This window comes from Artemia franciscana, chromosome 12 (genome assembly GCF_032884065.1).
Source record: "Artemia franciscana chromosome 12, ASM3288406v1, whole genome shotgun sequence".
NCBI lineage: Eukaryota > Metazoa > Arthropoda > Branchiopoda > Anostraca > Artemiidae > Artemia > Artemia franciscana.
This window is the reverse complement of record NC_088874.1, coordinates 24,910,300-24,927,359: the sequence shown is the minus strand read 5'-3', so window position 1 is coordinate 24,927,359 and position 17,060 is coordinate 24,910,300. Positions and strand designations below refer to the sequence as shown.

The window sequence follows — 17,060 nt, the reverse complement described above, 5'->3', positions numbered from 1 at the left end:
CGATGGTCTCTGGTACAAACTACGACCCTACCAAGGACTATATCCTATCCAATATCCTTCTGAGTTATCTACCAACCTCGTAACATCTGGCCGAAGTCCATGGACCTTACCTATACGGATGTTAGCGGAAACAAGTCCAAAATTTACCTCCTATTTTCATAAACATATATGTCTTATTTACCCAGTTATATTGTGCGCCCACGATTCCATTAGCGATCATTCCGGATCTTCGTTTCATCTGCATTCAGAACCAAGCATCATCAAAGCTTGTTCCAGAACACGGATCTACAAGCATGACTGGCGAAAACGCACCGCTAAATCATATGTCACTACCATTGCTTTGATTTTTAGCCACAATAAAAATTTCGTTTCATCTATACAGTGCCATCCCTTCTTATTTTTCAGCCAGTACTGGTCTCAACTCTTATCAATTTCAAGTTACCTAAGCTCTAAAAGCTACCAAATGGAAAGAAGTTCTTACAAGACGAATCAAAACTGAGATAAAGAAACCGATGTGGATGTTCGATTTAACACCAAGTACTAAGCACAAATACAAAGCTAAGAAGAGATCCATTATTGAACAAAACCATAGTGGAAAGAAGACATTATGGCAAAAGCTAATCAGACAGGACGATAACGCCCCTAGAACTTCCCTGACAGTGCATGACCGGCATTCTCACTATAATTCTGTGTATGAATATGAGAATATCTTATCAATATGAAAAGCGCATTTTTAACTTAAATGCGCGTTGCACTGGATAGAAATATGTTATGTTTAATTCTTTGTAAAAGATACAAATCACTGTCGGAAAAGCACTTTCCAAAACAAAGAATGGAACACACAGCAACAGTATTACAACAATACACCCCAATCACTTGCCTACAATCCCAAGCGAAGTGTTTGAATAAGTGATATTCTCTGAGCTTGACATTGGATGCATTTGGGATAGCTAGCTTGGATTTCAGAAAGGTCTTGCTTGTGTAGTGGCTCATCATCTTCTGGCTAACAGAACCAGAGAGAAATAAGTCGCCTTTATAATTTTCGCTAAAGATATACAGTATTAAGAGCGTCCGAGGGAGTCAGCCACATGCCAGCAATAAGCACTTTGCTACACAGTAGTAAAGTGCCAGCATAGTAAAAACTGAAAGTTCTCGCTGAAGTTTTGCTACTAAAATTCAAAGCTGCTGCCCAATAGAAGGGTATCCATTCTAAAACAAGCAATTGCTATGATCCTTGATCATATCACAAAATGGTAAGAAAAACCAGGCAAGACATTGTTAAGCAGACAACTTACGCCGATAAGTGTAGTTACAGCTCAGTTGAGCCGAACAGCAGACGCTATTCCTGGAAATCCCTTCACTCAATTTAACGCTGTGCATCAAACGCTTATTACCTACCTCGTCAGTAGACCCAATGTTTTATCTAACTAAGACATCATTAAAACAAAATCATGGAATCATAAGTACACTCAAGCTATAACGGACCTGCTTAAGCATCACGGGAATCCCCGACTCGAGATGTTTGATGCTAAAGATTCATTCAACCACAAATGGTCGAGAGTTCGAGTAAAATTAATACTTAAAGTGAACCTAATGAGAAAACGTGTTTAACCAGTAATAATTTCAGTGCACATTAATGTTTCTTTGAGAGATGTTTTTTTCTTTTCTTTGTTCCACTATGATCTTTCAAAGATGATGGTTTATTAAATGATATTATATTTCATTCATATAACTATATATGTATAATATATAAACATTATACATACATAATACAAGTGATACAATCAACCTGCTTTTTCAGTGGCTTACAACAAAACTTTAAAGCTAGAAATCTTGAATATTATGCAAGTGATCCTGAAGGTACAGGAATACAATCTATCCAGATGAATGTAAAAAATAAGAAGTTTTATATATAAACTAGAAGGTTTTTTTTGTAAATCAATTAGAAAGGACAAATTCATAAAATCTCAATCAAGATGCTGTGATCCATTTTCGAAATAAATTGTAATTTATTTGCAAGAGCGTAGGTCTGAGCTGCCACCCAAGCAAAATAAGGACCATCAAAAAGCCTACCCATTACAAACGCACATACAAACTATGTATATATTGCCCATGAGTTAGAAATAACAATAGTTGTGTGCATTAAATCACCAACTTTTTACACCTCAAATGCATTTAAATGTATCCAAATGAAATCTGTAGTAAGATCTGGTGATGTACTTCCTGTGCAATGTTCATCTTCAGAGACATGTCTGTCTATGATAAGAGGGCATGATTTTACTGACGACACGCAATATCTATTTCTAATATCAAAGAGTAGGGGGAATTAGTAAAAGAAGAAGTTTTTACACTTTAACATAGACTCAGAGCTGTTCCTGAGGGGAGGAAAATTTGCGGCAGTTGCAACGGGAGCCGTGGCTGGGGAAATGCCCACTTCGATCCTATTTTTCACTTTGAGTTGACTTTTTCGCTTTTATTTGAGTCGGTAGGAGGGCACTACAATCTATTTTGTCCTGGGCTCCTCCAACCCTAGGAACAATTCTGCATAGACTAAACAGAAGTTAAAAGCTATCAGTGGTACAGACAGCATAGCATTAACCAGCAGAACAAAAAGAAAGGATCAAAAAGGATTTGCTTTATATGATCATAAGAATAAAAATATATGGAAACTATTTTCTTGACAAAATCACCATACCACGAGGCAAAGGAGGCTCTAAACATCCCTCCTCCTTTCTCACACCAATGCCTGCATAAAGACTCGTCTTGTTTGTACAAATACCAGTAATGTGTTACTACGGATAACAAACTTTAAACATACCTTTTAGCAGAGGTGCTCAATGATTTCGACATCTTAGTTGAAGTTTTTTGCTCTTTTTCAGGTTTGGACTGTGCAGGATTTGAACTGGCACTTGAAGAGCTGCTACTGCTTGGAACAGCACCTGCTACATTTGAACCAGCACTTGACATATTCCACAAACCCCCTGAAAATTCAGTTGAAATTTATGTTCAATAAACAAAATTGAGAAAACAAACTAATTTAAATGTAATATGAGAAAAGGACATGGTGAAAAAAAAAAACAACAGATTTATTAACTTACACATTTTCTTAAAAAGCTACAAGCAAATGATGCATTGCCAACATTTACATAAAGAAATATATTAGGATAAATACCAAAGTCCTTTTCAGGCAAAATCTTCAAAGATTTTTCCGAAGAAAGGTCTTTTGGACCATTGAAGAGGCAAGGGCTGCTTCCTATATGCACTTATTTGTACTCATTTAATTTCTTGTACATCTCTTGCAATTCTAGAGGTCATAAATGCACAAACGGTACTGCCTGAAGGAAGGTGTATCAGAAAACACTCCAAAAGGTAGGGGCTTGTCATGAAGTTCTTTCGTGCATGTAAGAAACAAATGATAGATTCGTGTTTCAAGTCCTTTGCTTTCAATGTGTTTCAAATTTGACTTTAGCCATATTTTCAGTCACGGGCAAGTTGATTGGGGATTGTGATATTCATTTGCTATCCTCCTAAAATATGAAATAAAAGAAGAAGAGTTTGCAGCTAATTTTGTCTCTTTCAGTCCTGAGTCATGTCCAGTGGCATAGCTTTGCAAAAGAGAAGGGCATCACCACCCATTGTGGTTTGAAAAACTCATCCCAGAAAAATAGAAAATAATTGCAGCAAAAAAATTCTTTAAGTTAGGCTAACAACAATTGATGGCACTTGTCTGTAGATCATGCTTTCAAGAAAACTATGATTCTTGAAAAGCTCATTCTTTCATTCCAAAAGAAAATACTGGCCTTTATTTACATTGTGCTAAATAAACTTCACCTTCAATATTGTTCTGCAGTTTTGTAATCTTCTTTCAAGTCAAATTTAAGGAAGCTGGACTCACTCCATACTAAAGCACTAGTAGTTTTAGATACACACTGCAATACTATCAGCCTTACCTTATAGACAGTTGAAGTCTGTTTTTATGTGGAATATTTTTTAGGCCACCTATCAACATTGTTCATACATTTTTCTCATTAACATCAGAAAGTCAAAGCTTCAGCACACAATATCATATATTCATATACCTTCAACACCAACAGCCGTGTTACAATTTCCCCTTAAATATTCATTTTCTAGAAACAGAATAATTTCATTTTCTTTTATAAGACTGATTGCTTTTGACAAAGTGTGAGATTAGTAATTATCACATATCACTATTTTTTTTCAGGTCAGGCAAAACAGGAGGATGCAGCAGATAATCATGCAGCAAATCAACAGTGTGATGTCCTTCCAAATAGAGTTGTTCAATCCCTTCATTAAAATCACTTAATGAAGTTAGGCTGATAATATTGAATTGGAAATTGGTTGTTCCAGTGGTTATTTTGCACTGGGAGGGCTCATCAACAATTATCAATGTTTAATTTATAGGTCAGTGAAGGTAGAAAGGACAATGATCATACATTAATGCAAAAGTAAAAGGAGTGTTCAGTACTTATTTTTCCAAATTAAGTTTAGAGTCTGCTTTTCTTGGACAGTATCCCATGGCAATTTTGTTTTCCAGGAAATCCCAAAATAGAATTTTTGATCAAAGTTCAAATCTACATTTCTTCAAATTGAAAGGAACCTTCCAAGCAAAAATTAGCAGAGATAGCAGCTTGAAAGTACCTTTTCAGTTCCTTATCTATGTTGTTAATAAACCCTTCTATGCAAACCAACAGTTTGTCTGTCAACAGTTGACTACTGTCAACTACTTGACAGTAGTCAAGCATAGTTCTCAAGTTTGGGCACTCCAAAAAGAGGAAGATTTGCTAGATTTTTTTAAAAAGAAATTGCCTAAGAGTTGTTTTGGGTGCCCAACTCACCCAAAGAGTACCTCAAAGAGTGGGCTGTACAAAAAATGTGGCTTAATTCAGCTTTCTAGAGCTATATTGAGAGAAAAGGTTGATATGGTTAGGGCACATTCTATGGATGAAGGATGACAGATGGCCAAAGATTGTCCTTGTCAGCCAACCATCAAGGGCTGAACAAAAAAACAAGTTGTCCCTGGTTGGAGTGGGCGAATGTTTTAAATACATTCGTGGGAGGGTGTAAAGAGGGAGGGTTTAAATAGATTGGAATGGAAGAGGAGCATACATAGCTGCGTTGGCTCCCAGCAGCTTGGTGCTGCAGTGAGCTGTTAGTAGTAGTACCTTTTTCAAAACAAAGTAAGAGCAGCATTAAAAGTTAAAAAATAAAAATTACTCCATATTTGAGAGGGGCTGAACCCTCCTGAAGCCCCTGCTCTTTATGCTAAAGTTCAATAATGCTATTGTGAAACCATTTGGGGGTTAAGGAGGGAGTTCTACTCAAAAAAGGAATGATTGCTGTTTGTATTGAATTTTAATGGTGTTCTTTACTATCATATGATGAGAAGTCTGATAATGTACCTCCTGGGATGACATGACCTCCAAAACTCTTAGGGTAAGAGCCGTAAATAATGCAAACTGCCAAATGATTACAGGTGGGTTTCATGGACAAAAAAGAGGGGCAAGTTTAATCTTGATTGCCCCATTGGATAGAAACTTTTGGGGAGTGTTCTTTAGGCCATTAGAAACACACATTTTACTGACAGGGGGAGAGTGTTTGGAGGCCCAGAAACGAATACCAAATAGTTACCAAATATACCAAATAGTTAAATATACCGAATACCAAATAGTTAATAAGGAGCAATTCAGCCCCAAACTAACCAAAACTCTTAAAAAAAGGTAAGGTACCTTGATGATGATTAATACATTAAAAGAATTGGTTTTTATGCTACTTCCAAATATACAAAATTCATTAATTTTAATGTTTCCTATAGGCCAGAGGAAATTTGCTTATTTTCATAAAAGAGGAGAAAAACCTCAAAACGTTAAGCAAAGCTAATGGAAATCAGGGCATCAGATTCACCATATCAGAGAACACTACAGTAGAGGTTTCAAGCCCCTATCTACAAAAATGTGGAATATTGTGTTTTTGCCAAAAGAAAAAATCATGGATTTATGTTCATTTTTTGTTTTCAACAAGAATGATTATATTAAGCCAATGGTCCTAGAAGACAGGGCTCATTTGACCAAAAATAAAGTTTTAGTGCACCTTCCAGATGATCAAAAAGATTAGAGGGTAACTAGCCCCCTCCCACTTCCCATTTTCCCCAAAGATGTCATATTAAAATCTTGAGATGGGCATTTGAATTCAGCATAGTTTGAAAGTCTAATAACTATGCCTCTGGGAATGGCATCACCCCCTACAGCCCCTGGCCAAAGGACTGTAAGTTATGTAATTTGCTCTTTGTTTATATAAAGTACTTCTTGTTGGGAAACATACATATATTTTTCAGGGGAGATTTTCTAGAGGGGCGAGGGGAATTTTCAGTGGAGAGGAAGCTTTCTGTGGGGAAGAAATTTTCCAGGTGACATTTTCCGCAAGGGGGAGGGGTATTTCCCGCCATGATTTGGAAAAACATCAGAAATTAAATTTTTTAAAGTTTTTTCAACTGAAAGCAAGGTGCAACATTAAAACAAGAAATTATTCCTACATGAAGAGAACTGTCCCCTCCTCCACCCCTTGCTCTTTATGCTAAAGTTTGACTTTTTTCCCAATTCTTTAAGAAGACTGCTAAAATACAAGGGCTATTGAATTGGAATAAGAATCTTTTTAAAGTAATATGAACTTTAGCATAACAAGCAAGTGGTTAGAAGACATGGCAGCCCCCCTCACATAAAGAATAATTTCTGATCATTATATGTTTTAATGTTGCTCTTTACTTTTAGTTACAGAACTTGATCAAACACTGAAAAGCTCCATAAATAGAAATAAAAGGTTAGAGTAGACATGAGTCTAATAGAAAATCACACAGCAATATTCAACTGACTTTGAAAATATTGCCATTTTTTGAAACACTAATAAAAATTCAAGGTCTTACAACAAGTATTGTTGATAAATAAATCAGTTGTCACAATTGTTGATCAACAATGTGTCTCCCAAAAGAAACCTTCTGATGTGAATAGAGCCTAAGTGCTACAGGGGCTTATAGTGCAAAAACATTTAAGGTAAATTGTAGATTTTGTTAGTCTTCTTCCTAAAGGATATTTGTTTTTACTACATTTGTGTATCTTTGCAGGTTTCATTTAATTTTGATACTGAGTTTTTCAATGAAAATACTGATTCTGTGGATGAAGGTTGACAGATTGCCAAACACTGTCCTTTTCAGCCAACCATCTAGGGCTAAAAAAAAACAGGTCACCCTAATTTGGGGTGGGAGGATGTCATGAAGAAAGATTTAAATTAAATGGGAACTTCCAGGAAGGGTGTTAAGAGGGAGGCTTTGAATAGATTGGGGTGGAGGAGGAGTGTGTTTAGCTGTGTTGGCCTCAGGCAGCTTGGTGCTGTGGTGAGTTGTTAGTAGTAGTAGCAGTAAAGTCAGTAATTTTTGCAAGTCAATATTACCTATAGAGCAAAGCAAATTAGTCTATGAGCCCTGTAGGCAGTGGGGTAGGTCTGTATTCTGATTGGTTGAATTGTTTCATATTTAGGACCTACTTTTTGTTTGCTCTTTTGGGCTTCAGGCCAAATATTATTCAATTAATATAGAATACAGACCTCACCCTACTGCCCACAGGGCTCATGGACTAATTTGCTTTGCTCTATAGGTAATATTCACTTGCAAGAACCACTTTTCAACAAAATTTGTTTCACCAAAGCCTTCCTATAGTCAAAGAATCTATTGAAATAAATTTAATCTTGAACTAGTTTTTAGTTTTTAAGCATTAGTTTTTAATTATCTTTCAACTTCCTAATATACTGAAATTACCAGTGATGACAGGAAATAGTAGGCTTATTTAAAATATAATTTCATTCATATTGTAGGTAAAATTCTAGTTAATTGACTTCTTGCTATCTCAGAAAGGGTTTAGGTTAGGAAAATGAAACTTTCAGGGATGGGTCTACAGGCTAAAGTATGTCCTGGGAAGGTATTTTAAAGTACCCACCTCCACTCCTTCTCCCTCTAGAGGGCCCTGAAATTTGCCTACATGGCAGGTCTATGCCTATTGAAATTTTGACAAAACAACATTTTACCTTAATTTTCAGTAACTAGTTGCTATTTCTCTGCCTTTAGTTCTGAATTAAATAAAAAAAACAAGTTTTTGTAATGGAAAGTAAGGAGCAGCATTAAAACTTAAAACGAACATTAATTACTCTGTATATGAAAGGGGCTTTTCCTCCTCAATGCCCCACTCTTTACTCTAAAGTTTGACCCTTCCTCTTAACTCTACTTTTTAAAACAGTAAGAAACTTTAGCATAAAGAGTGGGGCGTTGAGGAGGAAAAGCCCCTTTCATATACAGAGTAATTTCTGTTTGTTTTAAGTTTTAATGTTGCTCCTTACTTTCTGTTACAAAAACTTGTTTTTTTTTATTTAATTTCTGGACGTTTTTGAATTAATGCATGTTTTGATCTTGGCTCTCTGCTCATAAATAATTAAAACAAAATTTGCATATTAATTAATTGCAATTAATCAGAAGATTTTGAGAAAAAAGGAGCAAGGGAGGAAGCCTAGTTGCCCTCCAAGTTTTTGATTACTTAAAAAAGCAACTAGAACTTTTAATTTTTTACAAACGTTTTTATTGGTAAAAAATACATGTAACTTACAAATTAACTTACATAACGAACTTCTATATTCATAGGTTTGTATTGCATATATGAGGGGGTTCAACCCTTGTCAATAACTTGCGCTTTACACTAAAGCTTAGATTGTGTCCCAATTCCTTAAGAATGACCTCTGAATCACAAAGGCTGTAGAATAAATAGTTTAAATTACTAAAAATACTTTAGTGTAAAGAGCAAGGTATAATGAGGAGGTAAACCCCTCATATACATAATAATTTTTGTTCATTTTAAGTTTTAATGCTGCTCCTTACTTTCACTAGAAAAGACTTTTCATATTTATTTTTTCGTTGTTTTTTCAAATAAAGCTACAAAACCCTGCACCCCATTCATTGAAATTCTCTTCCCCCATGAGAAGTTTCTCCATGGAAATATCCTCCCACCTAACCTCCCCCCTAAACTTAAAAAATCCCCCTGAAAACATCTGTACAATTCCCAGTAACCATTACTATATGTAAACACAGGTCAAAGTTTTCAACTTGCAGCCCCTCCCATGGGGAATGCAGGGGAGTAAGTTGCCCCTAAAGACATAGTAATTAGGTTTTTTGACTATGGTGAATAAAATGGCTATCTCAGAATTTTGATCTGGTTACTTTGGGGAAAAAATGAGTGTGGGAGGGAGCCTAGGTGCCCTCCAATTTTTTTGGTCACTTAAAAAGGGCACTAGAACTTTTGATTTCCATTAGAATGAGCCCTCTCACAAGATTCTAGGACACTCAGTCAATACAACCATCCCTGGGAAAAAAAAAATTAAAAAAATAAACATGCATCCATGATCTGTCTTCTGGCAAAAAAAAGCAAAATTCCACATTTTTGTAGATAGGAGCTTGAAACTTCTACAATAAGGTTCTCTGATATGCTGAATCTGATGGTGTGATTTTTGTTAAGATTGTATGACTTTTAGGGGGTGTTTCCCCCTATTTTCTAAAATGTGGCAAATTTTCCCAGGCTTGTAACTTTTGATGTGTATAACTTATCTTGCGGAAACTTGTATATTTAAAATCAGCATTAAAATGCAATTCTTTTGATGTAGCTATTGGTATCAAAATTCCATTTTTATAGTTTTGGTTACTATTGAGCCGGGTTGCTCCTTACTACAGTTTGTTACCACAAACTGTTTGAAATGCAACTCCTGTTATTTGAGTGGAATTTTGAGCCATATCAATGTTTTATTTTTCAAAATTTTAGGAAATGTATTTGCATATCTTTAAAACCTTATAAAATGGAATTGAGCAAAGTTATGAAGCTGAAAAGAATTTTTTTTGTACTTCAATTAAGTAGAAGCTCTATTTTGCAAGGTTTCACTTTTATAACACATATATTTTTAAAGGTCATCAAAGGTCAGGGCCCTCTAGAGGGAGAAGGAGTGGAGGTAGTTGCTTCAAAATGCTTTCCCAGGACATACTTTAGTCTGTAGATTTATCCCTGAAAGTTTCATTTTCCTAACCTAAACCCTTTTTGAGATAGCCAGAAGTCAATTAATTAGAATTATACCATAGGCCTACTGTATAACCCTAACATTTCCCTTAGCTTAAAAACCCTGCATACTTTATGCATTTTTAGTTTTTTTGAATGGGGAATTTAGAAAGCTAAAAAATGGATACACTTCTAGAATTAGCATTTCTAAGTGCTCTAAACTGGAAGCTATGCTACTTTGCAGCATATAGTTTCTAGTTTATACAGCTTGTGATAAAACTAAACATTTACCACTCATTTTCCTAACCTAACCCCTTACCAAGATAGACAAAAGTAGCTAAATTAGAATTTTACTAAAATATATAATTTGGGCTATATTTCTGCACATCAGCAGGGGGAGGGGCAAAGTACAGCAGGGCCTCAACTTGTCTCTCGACTAGAAACTGGTGCAACAAAGATATTTTCAAAAATCCAGGGACCCCTTCCCTCAAACGGTGCCACTGATTCATAACTTAGTCTAGCACAATAGCCTAAACCGTCAACAGCCAATGAGCAATTCCATCTTAATGAAAACATTTTACCTTTTAGGTCTATTAGATTGATAGGAACTTCCCTATGCTTTATTTAGCCTAAGCTAAATTTTAAATTTGAGATTAATTACTAGGCTATTTGATCCATGAAACTGGTTTCCAATTTCCTCTTTTTCTTGACTTCTTTGTTGTAATTACAGTAGACTGCCCTCTATATATTTAAGTTATTGCCTGCCACAAGAATTTCGTCAGGCTGCTCTAGTGGCAGAATATTTGAACTTAAATGACGAGATAAGGCGGGAAATAAATCTTGAAATGGAAGATTATGAACAAAAATTGCTGAAAATATACTATCAGAGGCTTTTTCCTTTTACTTCTTTGTATAAATGGTTTTCTTATAATCCAGGTAAAAATTAAGATTTATGAGCTGTCGTTTTAATAAGCTAGGTCAAAGAAATTCCATAAATTCTCCAAATAGCCTATGATCTTTTGATTGAAACCTGAAATCTTCATTCTCATGCGTCTAATACTTCTATTAAAATATAAGGAAGTATTTTTATTTTGAAGGCATCATGAATCATACTTCAGAATTAAGCCAGCCCATGTAATACCTATAAGATAGCCTGGAGACTATTTTTGCTAAAGTAGCCTAGGCTACTACATTAGTGGCTTTGGTGGTATTTTTTTTTACTTTGAGTTGCCCCCAAATTGGGGGGCAATCCATGCCCCTTGACTCGTTGAATAGAGACCCTGGTAAAATTCTAGTTCAGTGACTTCCTGCCATCTCAGAAAGGGGTTAGGTTAGGAAAATGAAACTTTCAGGGATGGGTCTAAAGGCTAAGGTATGTCCTGGGAAGGTATTTTGAAGTACCCACCTCCACTCCTTCTCCCTCTAGAGGGCCCTGACCTTTGATGACTTTTAAAAATAGGCCTATGTGTGTTATAAAATTGAAACCTTGCAAAATACATCTTCTGCATGAATGAAGTACAACAAAATTGTTTGGTAAAATTCTAGTTAATTTACTTCTTGCTATCTCAGAAAGGATTTAGGTTAGGAAAATAAAACTTTCAGGAAGGGGTCTACAGGCTGAAGTATTTCCTGGGAAGGTATTTTAAAGTACCCACCTCCACTCCCTCTCCCTCTAGAGGGCCCTGAAATTTGCCTACATGACAGGTCTATACCTATTGAAATTTTGACAAAACAATGTTTTACCTTAATTTTCAGTTACTAGTTACTTTTTCTCTGCCTTTAGTTCTGAAAATGAAATTCCTTTTATTTGAGCAGAATTTTGAGCCATATTAATGTTTTTTTTTTTTTTTCAAAATTAAGGATATGTATTTGCATATCTTTAGAACCTTATAAGGTAAAATTTTAGTTAATTGACTTCTTGCTATCTCAGAAAGAGTTTAGGTTAGGAAAATGAAACTTTCAGGGATGGGTCTACAGACTAAAGTATGTCCTGGGAAGGTATTTTGAAGCAACTACCTCCACTCCTTCTCCCTCTAGAGGGTCCTGACCTTTGATGACATTTAAAAATATGTGTGTTAAAAAATTGAAACCTTGCAAAATAAATCTTCTGCTTAATTGAAGTACAACAAAATTGCTTTCAGTTTCATAACTTTGCTCAATTCCATTTTATAAGGTTTTAAAGATATGCATATACATTTCCTAAATTCTGAAAAAAAACATCAATATGGCTCAAAATTCTACTCAAATAACAGGAATTGAACTTTCAGAACTAAAGGCAGAGAAAAAGCAACTGGTAACTGAAAATTAAGGCAAAATGTTGTTTTGTCAGAATTTCAATAGGTATAGACCTGTCATGTAGGCAAATTTCAGAGCCCTCTAGAGAGAGAAGGAGTAGAGGTGGGTACTTCAAAATACCTTCCCAGGACATACTTTAGCCTGTAGACCCATCCCTGAAAGTTTCATTTTCCTAACCTAAGCCATTTCTGAGATAGCAAGAAGTCAATTAACTAGAATTTTACCAAGACCCTTCTTGCTCTCCCACTGAAAATCCTAGGGCTATACCACCTGGGTAAGACCCCCAGTACTTGCCCACTGCTTAATCTTGACCAAATGTTATGATTAAAAAGTATCTTTCCTATACATATACAACATGCTCCAAATCTTTGAGCTTATGAGTATAGGGTTAGATAGTTAGGATTTGCTGATGGTCAAATCTAGACTAGTTGGGACTGACTGACTACAATCTTGGAAAACTTCTGGTTTTCAAACATTTGAATTTATGCAGAAGTTACCTCTGTAGCTAGCCTATCTAAGTACAATAGTTCTATTTCACAATACTTTTTTTTTAGATTAAATCTACTCAAGATTGACTGTGTCTGTGATTAGGATGTTTTGTTATAACTTTAATATCCTGTGCTAAAGATTAGACAATATTTTGTAAGATTAGGTTCAAGCTTGAAGTGTTTGGCCAAGATTGGGCTCTGTTGTTGTCTATCAATATGTTTGAAATTGTGAGTGTTGTATATAGTTAGAATATTCAAGCTAATCACATACTTGTTAAGAAGATTTTGGCACATTCAATGGTAAAACAATCCACTTTCTAGGTAGTATGATAGAAGTTTTACAATGATTTAGCTGTTAAAGGTTAGATTAGCTAGTCGAGTACTAGGTATCTTACCCTACTTACTTATATCATTCCTAAAAACAATTCACATTACTTTACCAACACCCCCTCCTCCTTTATGGCCAAATCTATATCCTAGCCAAAATAAATTTAATGGCAAACATATAACACTGACAAACTCAAACAATAGAAAAATTCGTGGAGATTACATAGCCTAATTTGGGCTACACATTTGACCATTAGGAGGGGTAAAGTAAAGTGCTTTTAGAAATGATATAGATGAGTATTTTAGAACTTTTTAGAGTTGTTGTCAGAACTTTATGGTGCTTTCTTCTGAGAAGACAAATCACCAAGCTAGTAGCACTTTGGTAAGTGTCAAGTTTTGTTTCATTACTTAGCTAGGTAGAATGTGAACATGTTGCTGAATATGTCCTTTTGTGCTCTTTTCAAATATCAATCAGTCAATCCTTTATTATCCAAAAGAACATACAAAGTTCATAAATAGAGTAAAGAAAAGTGAAAAAAAAAGAAAAAAGAACACACAAAGGAAAGGTACTGTTTTGAATAGGATAACATGAAAGGCTAATACAATTAAGATGCAGATAATAACAAAAAAATAATTTACTGGCACATAGCATGATAGAGGCTATTTGACTTATCCATCTTACACAAAAAGCAAACCCAACTCTCTTCAGTTGCTAGTGATGGCTCAGTTAACCCATAAGCTTTAACCAAATATTTGTTTCTATCCCATAGGGGTATACATAAAATAAACTTTAAAAACAAAAAATACAGACCAGATAATTTTTCATCAGTAGTTGTAAATATATTCCAAAATTAGAGTCTGCAATGATATGAGGCATGACGAAAGTATTTTACAGAAAGGCAAGAATATGCCTGCTATAGCAGGCATTACTGCAGACTGATATGCCATATGCATTTTTAAGTTTCTCATATAGATGTGTGATAAGGAGTGGCCATGTTCATTTCACACTTTGTCCTATTAGAAGACCAAGGTATTCAATGCAAGTAGATAATCAAATATTCTGATTACCTAGTTTTTTGCAGTCAAAATTACCTATAGGCTTACTGAAAGCAAGAACCTCCTCTCACTTCAAGGCATTAGACTCTATACTGATTTTGGCATACTCCCTACTAAGCATATAAAAATTCCCCTCAATAGACAATACAGCTTTACTTAAATTTAAAATATCATCAGCATAATTGAGCCTGGAGTGTCCAATCCTTAAAAAATAAAACTCATTTTAATAATTTTGTTCATCAAGATTTTCAATTCTGCACCCACTTGTCAATAATTGTATATATTTATTTTTAGTTTATTATTCTTTTTGTTTGTTTGACTGTTCTTTTTGTTTGTTTGACTGTTTAGTTTGAATCTGTGATATTTCAAATCAATGTATAATTTTGTATGACAATGGCTATGGCTGTGATTTTCATATATTTTGTATGTTTAGTGCTTTTTCATGACAAGAACTGCTGCTGATCAGCATGACCATGAGAGGCATTTGAAAATAAAATTGTTTTATTATTATTATTAATAACCAATTATGGTGCTGTGAAGTAAACAATTTTTTTTCTATTTTTTCTCTCTTATGTATTGTACAAGTTTATAACAGAATATATTTACAAACTATACAACCAAGAATTGAGAAAAAAAATCTGGAGAAATATTATGGGAGGTTTTTTTTCCTGTAAAAGTTTGTAAGATATACTATGCATCATTCGCTTTGATTTTACTTTGAGATGAAAATTATTTTTTAATAGTTCTGCTTTAGAACTCTCTCACCAATAAAACCATCCAGTCAGATACCCTGGAGCTATTCAACCATATTGTAGACAGGGATTGAAAGCAGAAGGAGTTGTGTTTTAACTGGGATGTCCCATTGTCCTCAATAAAAATTTTAAAGTCATCACTTGCAGGTGTACCTCAAGGAGCCTTCCTTCTATGCCTGTACAATGAAATTGGAGAAAAAAGCTCATTTGTTCAACCATGTTTAAGATTTCTTTACCTTTTACTGTTTAAATTTTGGCTTTTGTAGAAGTTTTATTGCCAATATACCCAACACCAAACAATGGGTTTTTTAAAGTGTTGTAAATCATTAGTATAACTATAGATTGTAAATTCTATATAATTTTCTTTTTTCCATCTAGGAATCTATTTGAGTTACATGAATGAAAACTTCAAGAATGGATACAGAGCCTAAAATATGTTCCAGTATCTACTTCCTCCATGCCTATCTAATAGGAACTAACCTTTACTGGCTTTTAACAAACTTGTGTCATAAAAGTGAAGCCTTTAGCAACAGATATACTGTACAAATGAGGCCTGATGTAGTTTTTTCCCTTCATATCTTTGCTAAATATCGTTTTATGAGATTTTTAAGATTTCATGAAAATACATATTAAATCTGACAGCAAAAAAAGCTTAAGAGGGCTTAAAATTCTATTCAACTCTCTGGATTAGTGTTTTTTTCTAGAATGAAATAAAAGTAGACTCAAATCAAAGTGAAGGAAAAAGTTTTTTTTATGCTAAACTTGAGACAAATTAGACTTGTTTTTCTTTGCACTCTTCTTTGCCTTAGAGGTAGGAAATGGATTTCTGTAAAAGTATTAAACTCCTCTCCTCAGGCACAATTTAGACCCTGGCCCATTGTTAGCTCAACTAGTTTTCTAGAGCCCTTTTTTGTTGTATCTATACTGTTAAATTTTATTCATTCCACTTGTAGCCACAATAAATTCATCCTCATTTTCCTTGATTGTCTTTTATTATAAGGTCTTAGGTAGCTAATGTACTTCAAAAATTGATATATTTTAGCTTTTTGTATGTTGTCAGGTTTTCTCTCTGAAGCACTATTAGAAATTTTGATTTTTTTCAGAAAAGTTTTATTAAATGTAATCTGATTCAAATATGCTGAAAGAGATATATTATGGATAGAATAGTACTGTTTGAAACCTTTTAAGCATAATTTCAACCTCCCCCGTCCTCAAGAATCTGGACAGCAATTACTTCGGTCTTCAAGACCTGCTCTCTCAAACTTCCTGCCAATTATAGCGTCTATGCCTTTATTCAGTTACTAATTTTGGCCTTGAAGGGCCTAAAATGTTATTCCTTTGTTGTTTGATTTTCATTATTGCTATTCACTTTGTTCCTTATTTAAATTAAAAAAGAAACTTGAAATTTTGAGGCCTTCTGAAACAGCTTTAGCAAAAATATTTCTGTTAATATTATGGTTTTTGTTTTGCTTTTTTCTTCTCCTTTAATTAAACTTTCAAGTTGTACTTTCGACTTTCAAGTTTGAAAGAACATGTTTTGTGAGAAATAAGCTTTTTTTACATTTGAGGTTTGAAGATAATTTAGATATGATGAGTTTTCATTTGCTGACACTGTGTCATTCAGAACTACTCAAAGCTGCTTCTTCAGGCATTACTAGATTGAAATCTTACAAATTGTTTCAGTTTAAAAGATCAGAAGGGAAGATGGTGATCAAAGTGGATCTTTTGGTTTTTCTGAGAAGCTAGATTTATCAGTATAATTTTCATTGAGATCTGATCCAAATTTCTGGTGGTGCATTTCCTTTTCTGAGACATTGCAAACACAAGACATATTTAGAGGTTGAATTTAAAAGCATGCCAGCAGTGTTGACCTTTTTAAATCAATAATTCACAAAATTTAAATTCTGTTATACAACTATACAAGAATTGAGACAAACGCAAATTCCTTTTCATCAGAATGCTTGATATGCCAAAAACAAAATACAAACAAAGTAAAACTTATTCAATCAGTTCAGTATCCCGTTCACACAAGCTACAAAATCACATGA

At 34.5% G+C, this 17,060-nt stretch overlaps 2 protein-coding genes across 2 annotated transcripts in view; one reads left to right on the top strand and one right to left on the bottom strand.

The window, feature by feature from the left end:
• LOC136033903 (ubiquitin-conjugating enzyme E2-24 kDa-like) overlaps window positions 1-10,830 on the bottom strand; it is a gene marked incomplete in the record, with an annotated part of 16,214 nt that extends 5,384 nt beyond the window's left edge. The window contains 2 exon segments of the mRNA XM_065714907.1: window positions 2,819-2,981; window positions 10,676-10,830. Of these exon segments, the coding sequence (XP_065570979.1) occupies window positions 2,819-2,967 (149 nt within the window).
• Window positions 10,831-10,872: 42 nt separating this feature from the next.
• LOC136033902 (DNA primase small subunit-like) overlaps window positions 10,873-17,060 on the top strand; it is a 34,796-nt gene continuing 28,608 nt past the window's right edge. Inside the window, exon 1 of the mRNA XM_065714906.1 lies at window positions 10,873-11,030. Within this exon, the coding sequence (XP_065570978.1) occupies window positions 10,940-11,030 (91 nt within the window). The 5' untranslated portion in view covers window positions 10,873-10,939. The remainder of the gene's footprint in view (window positions 11,031-17,060) is intronic.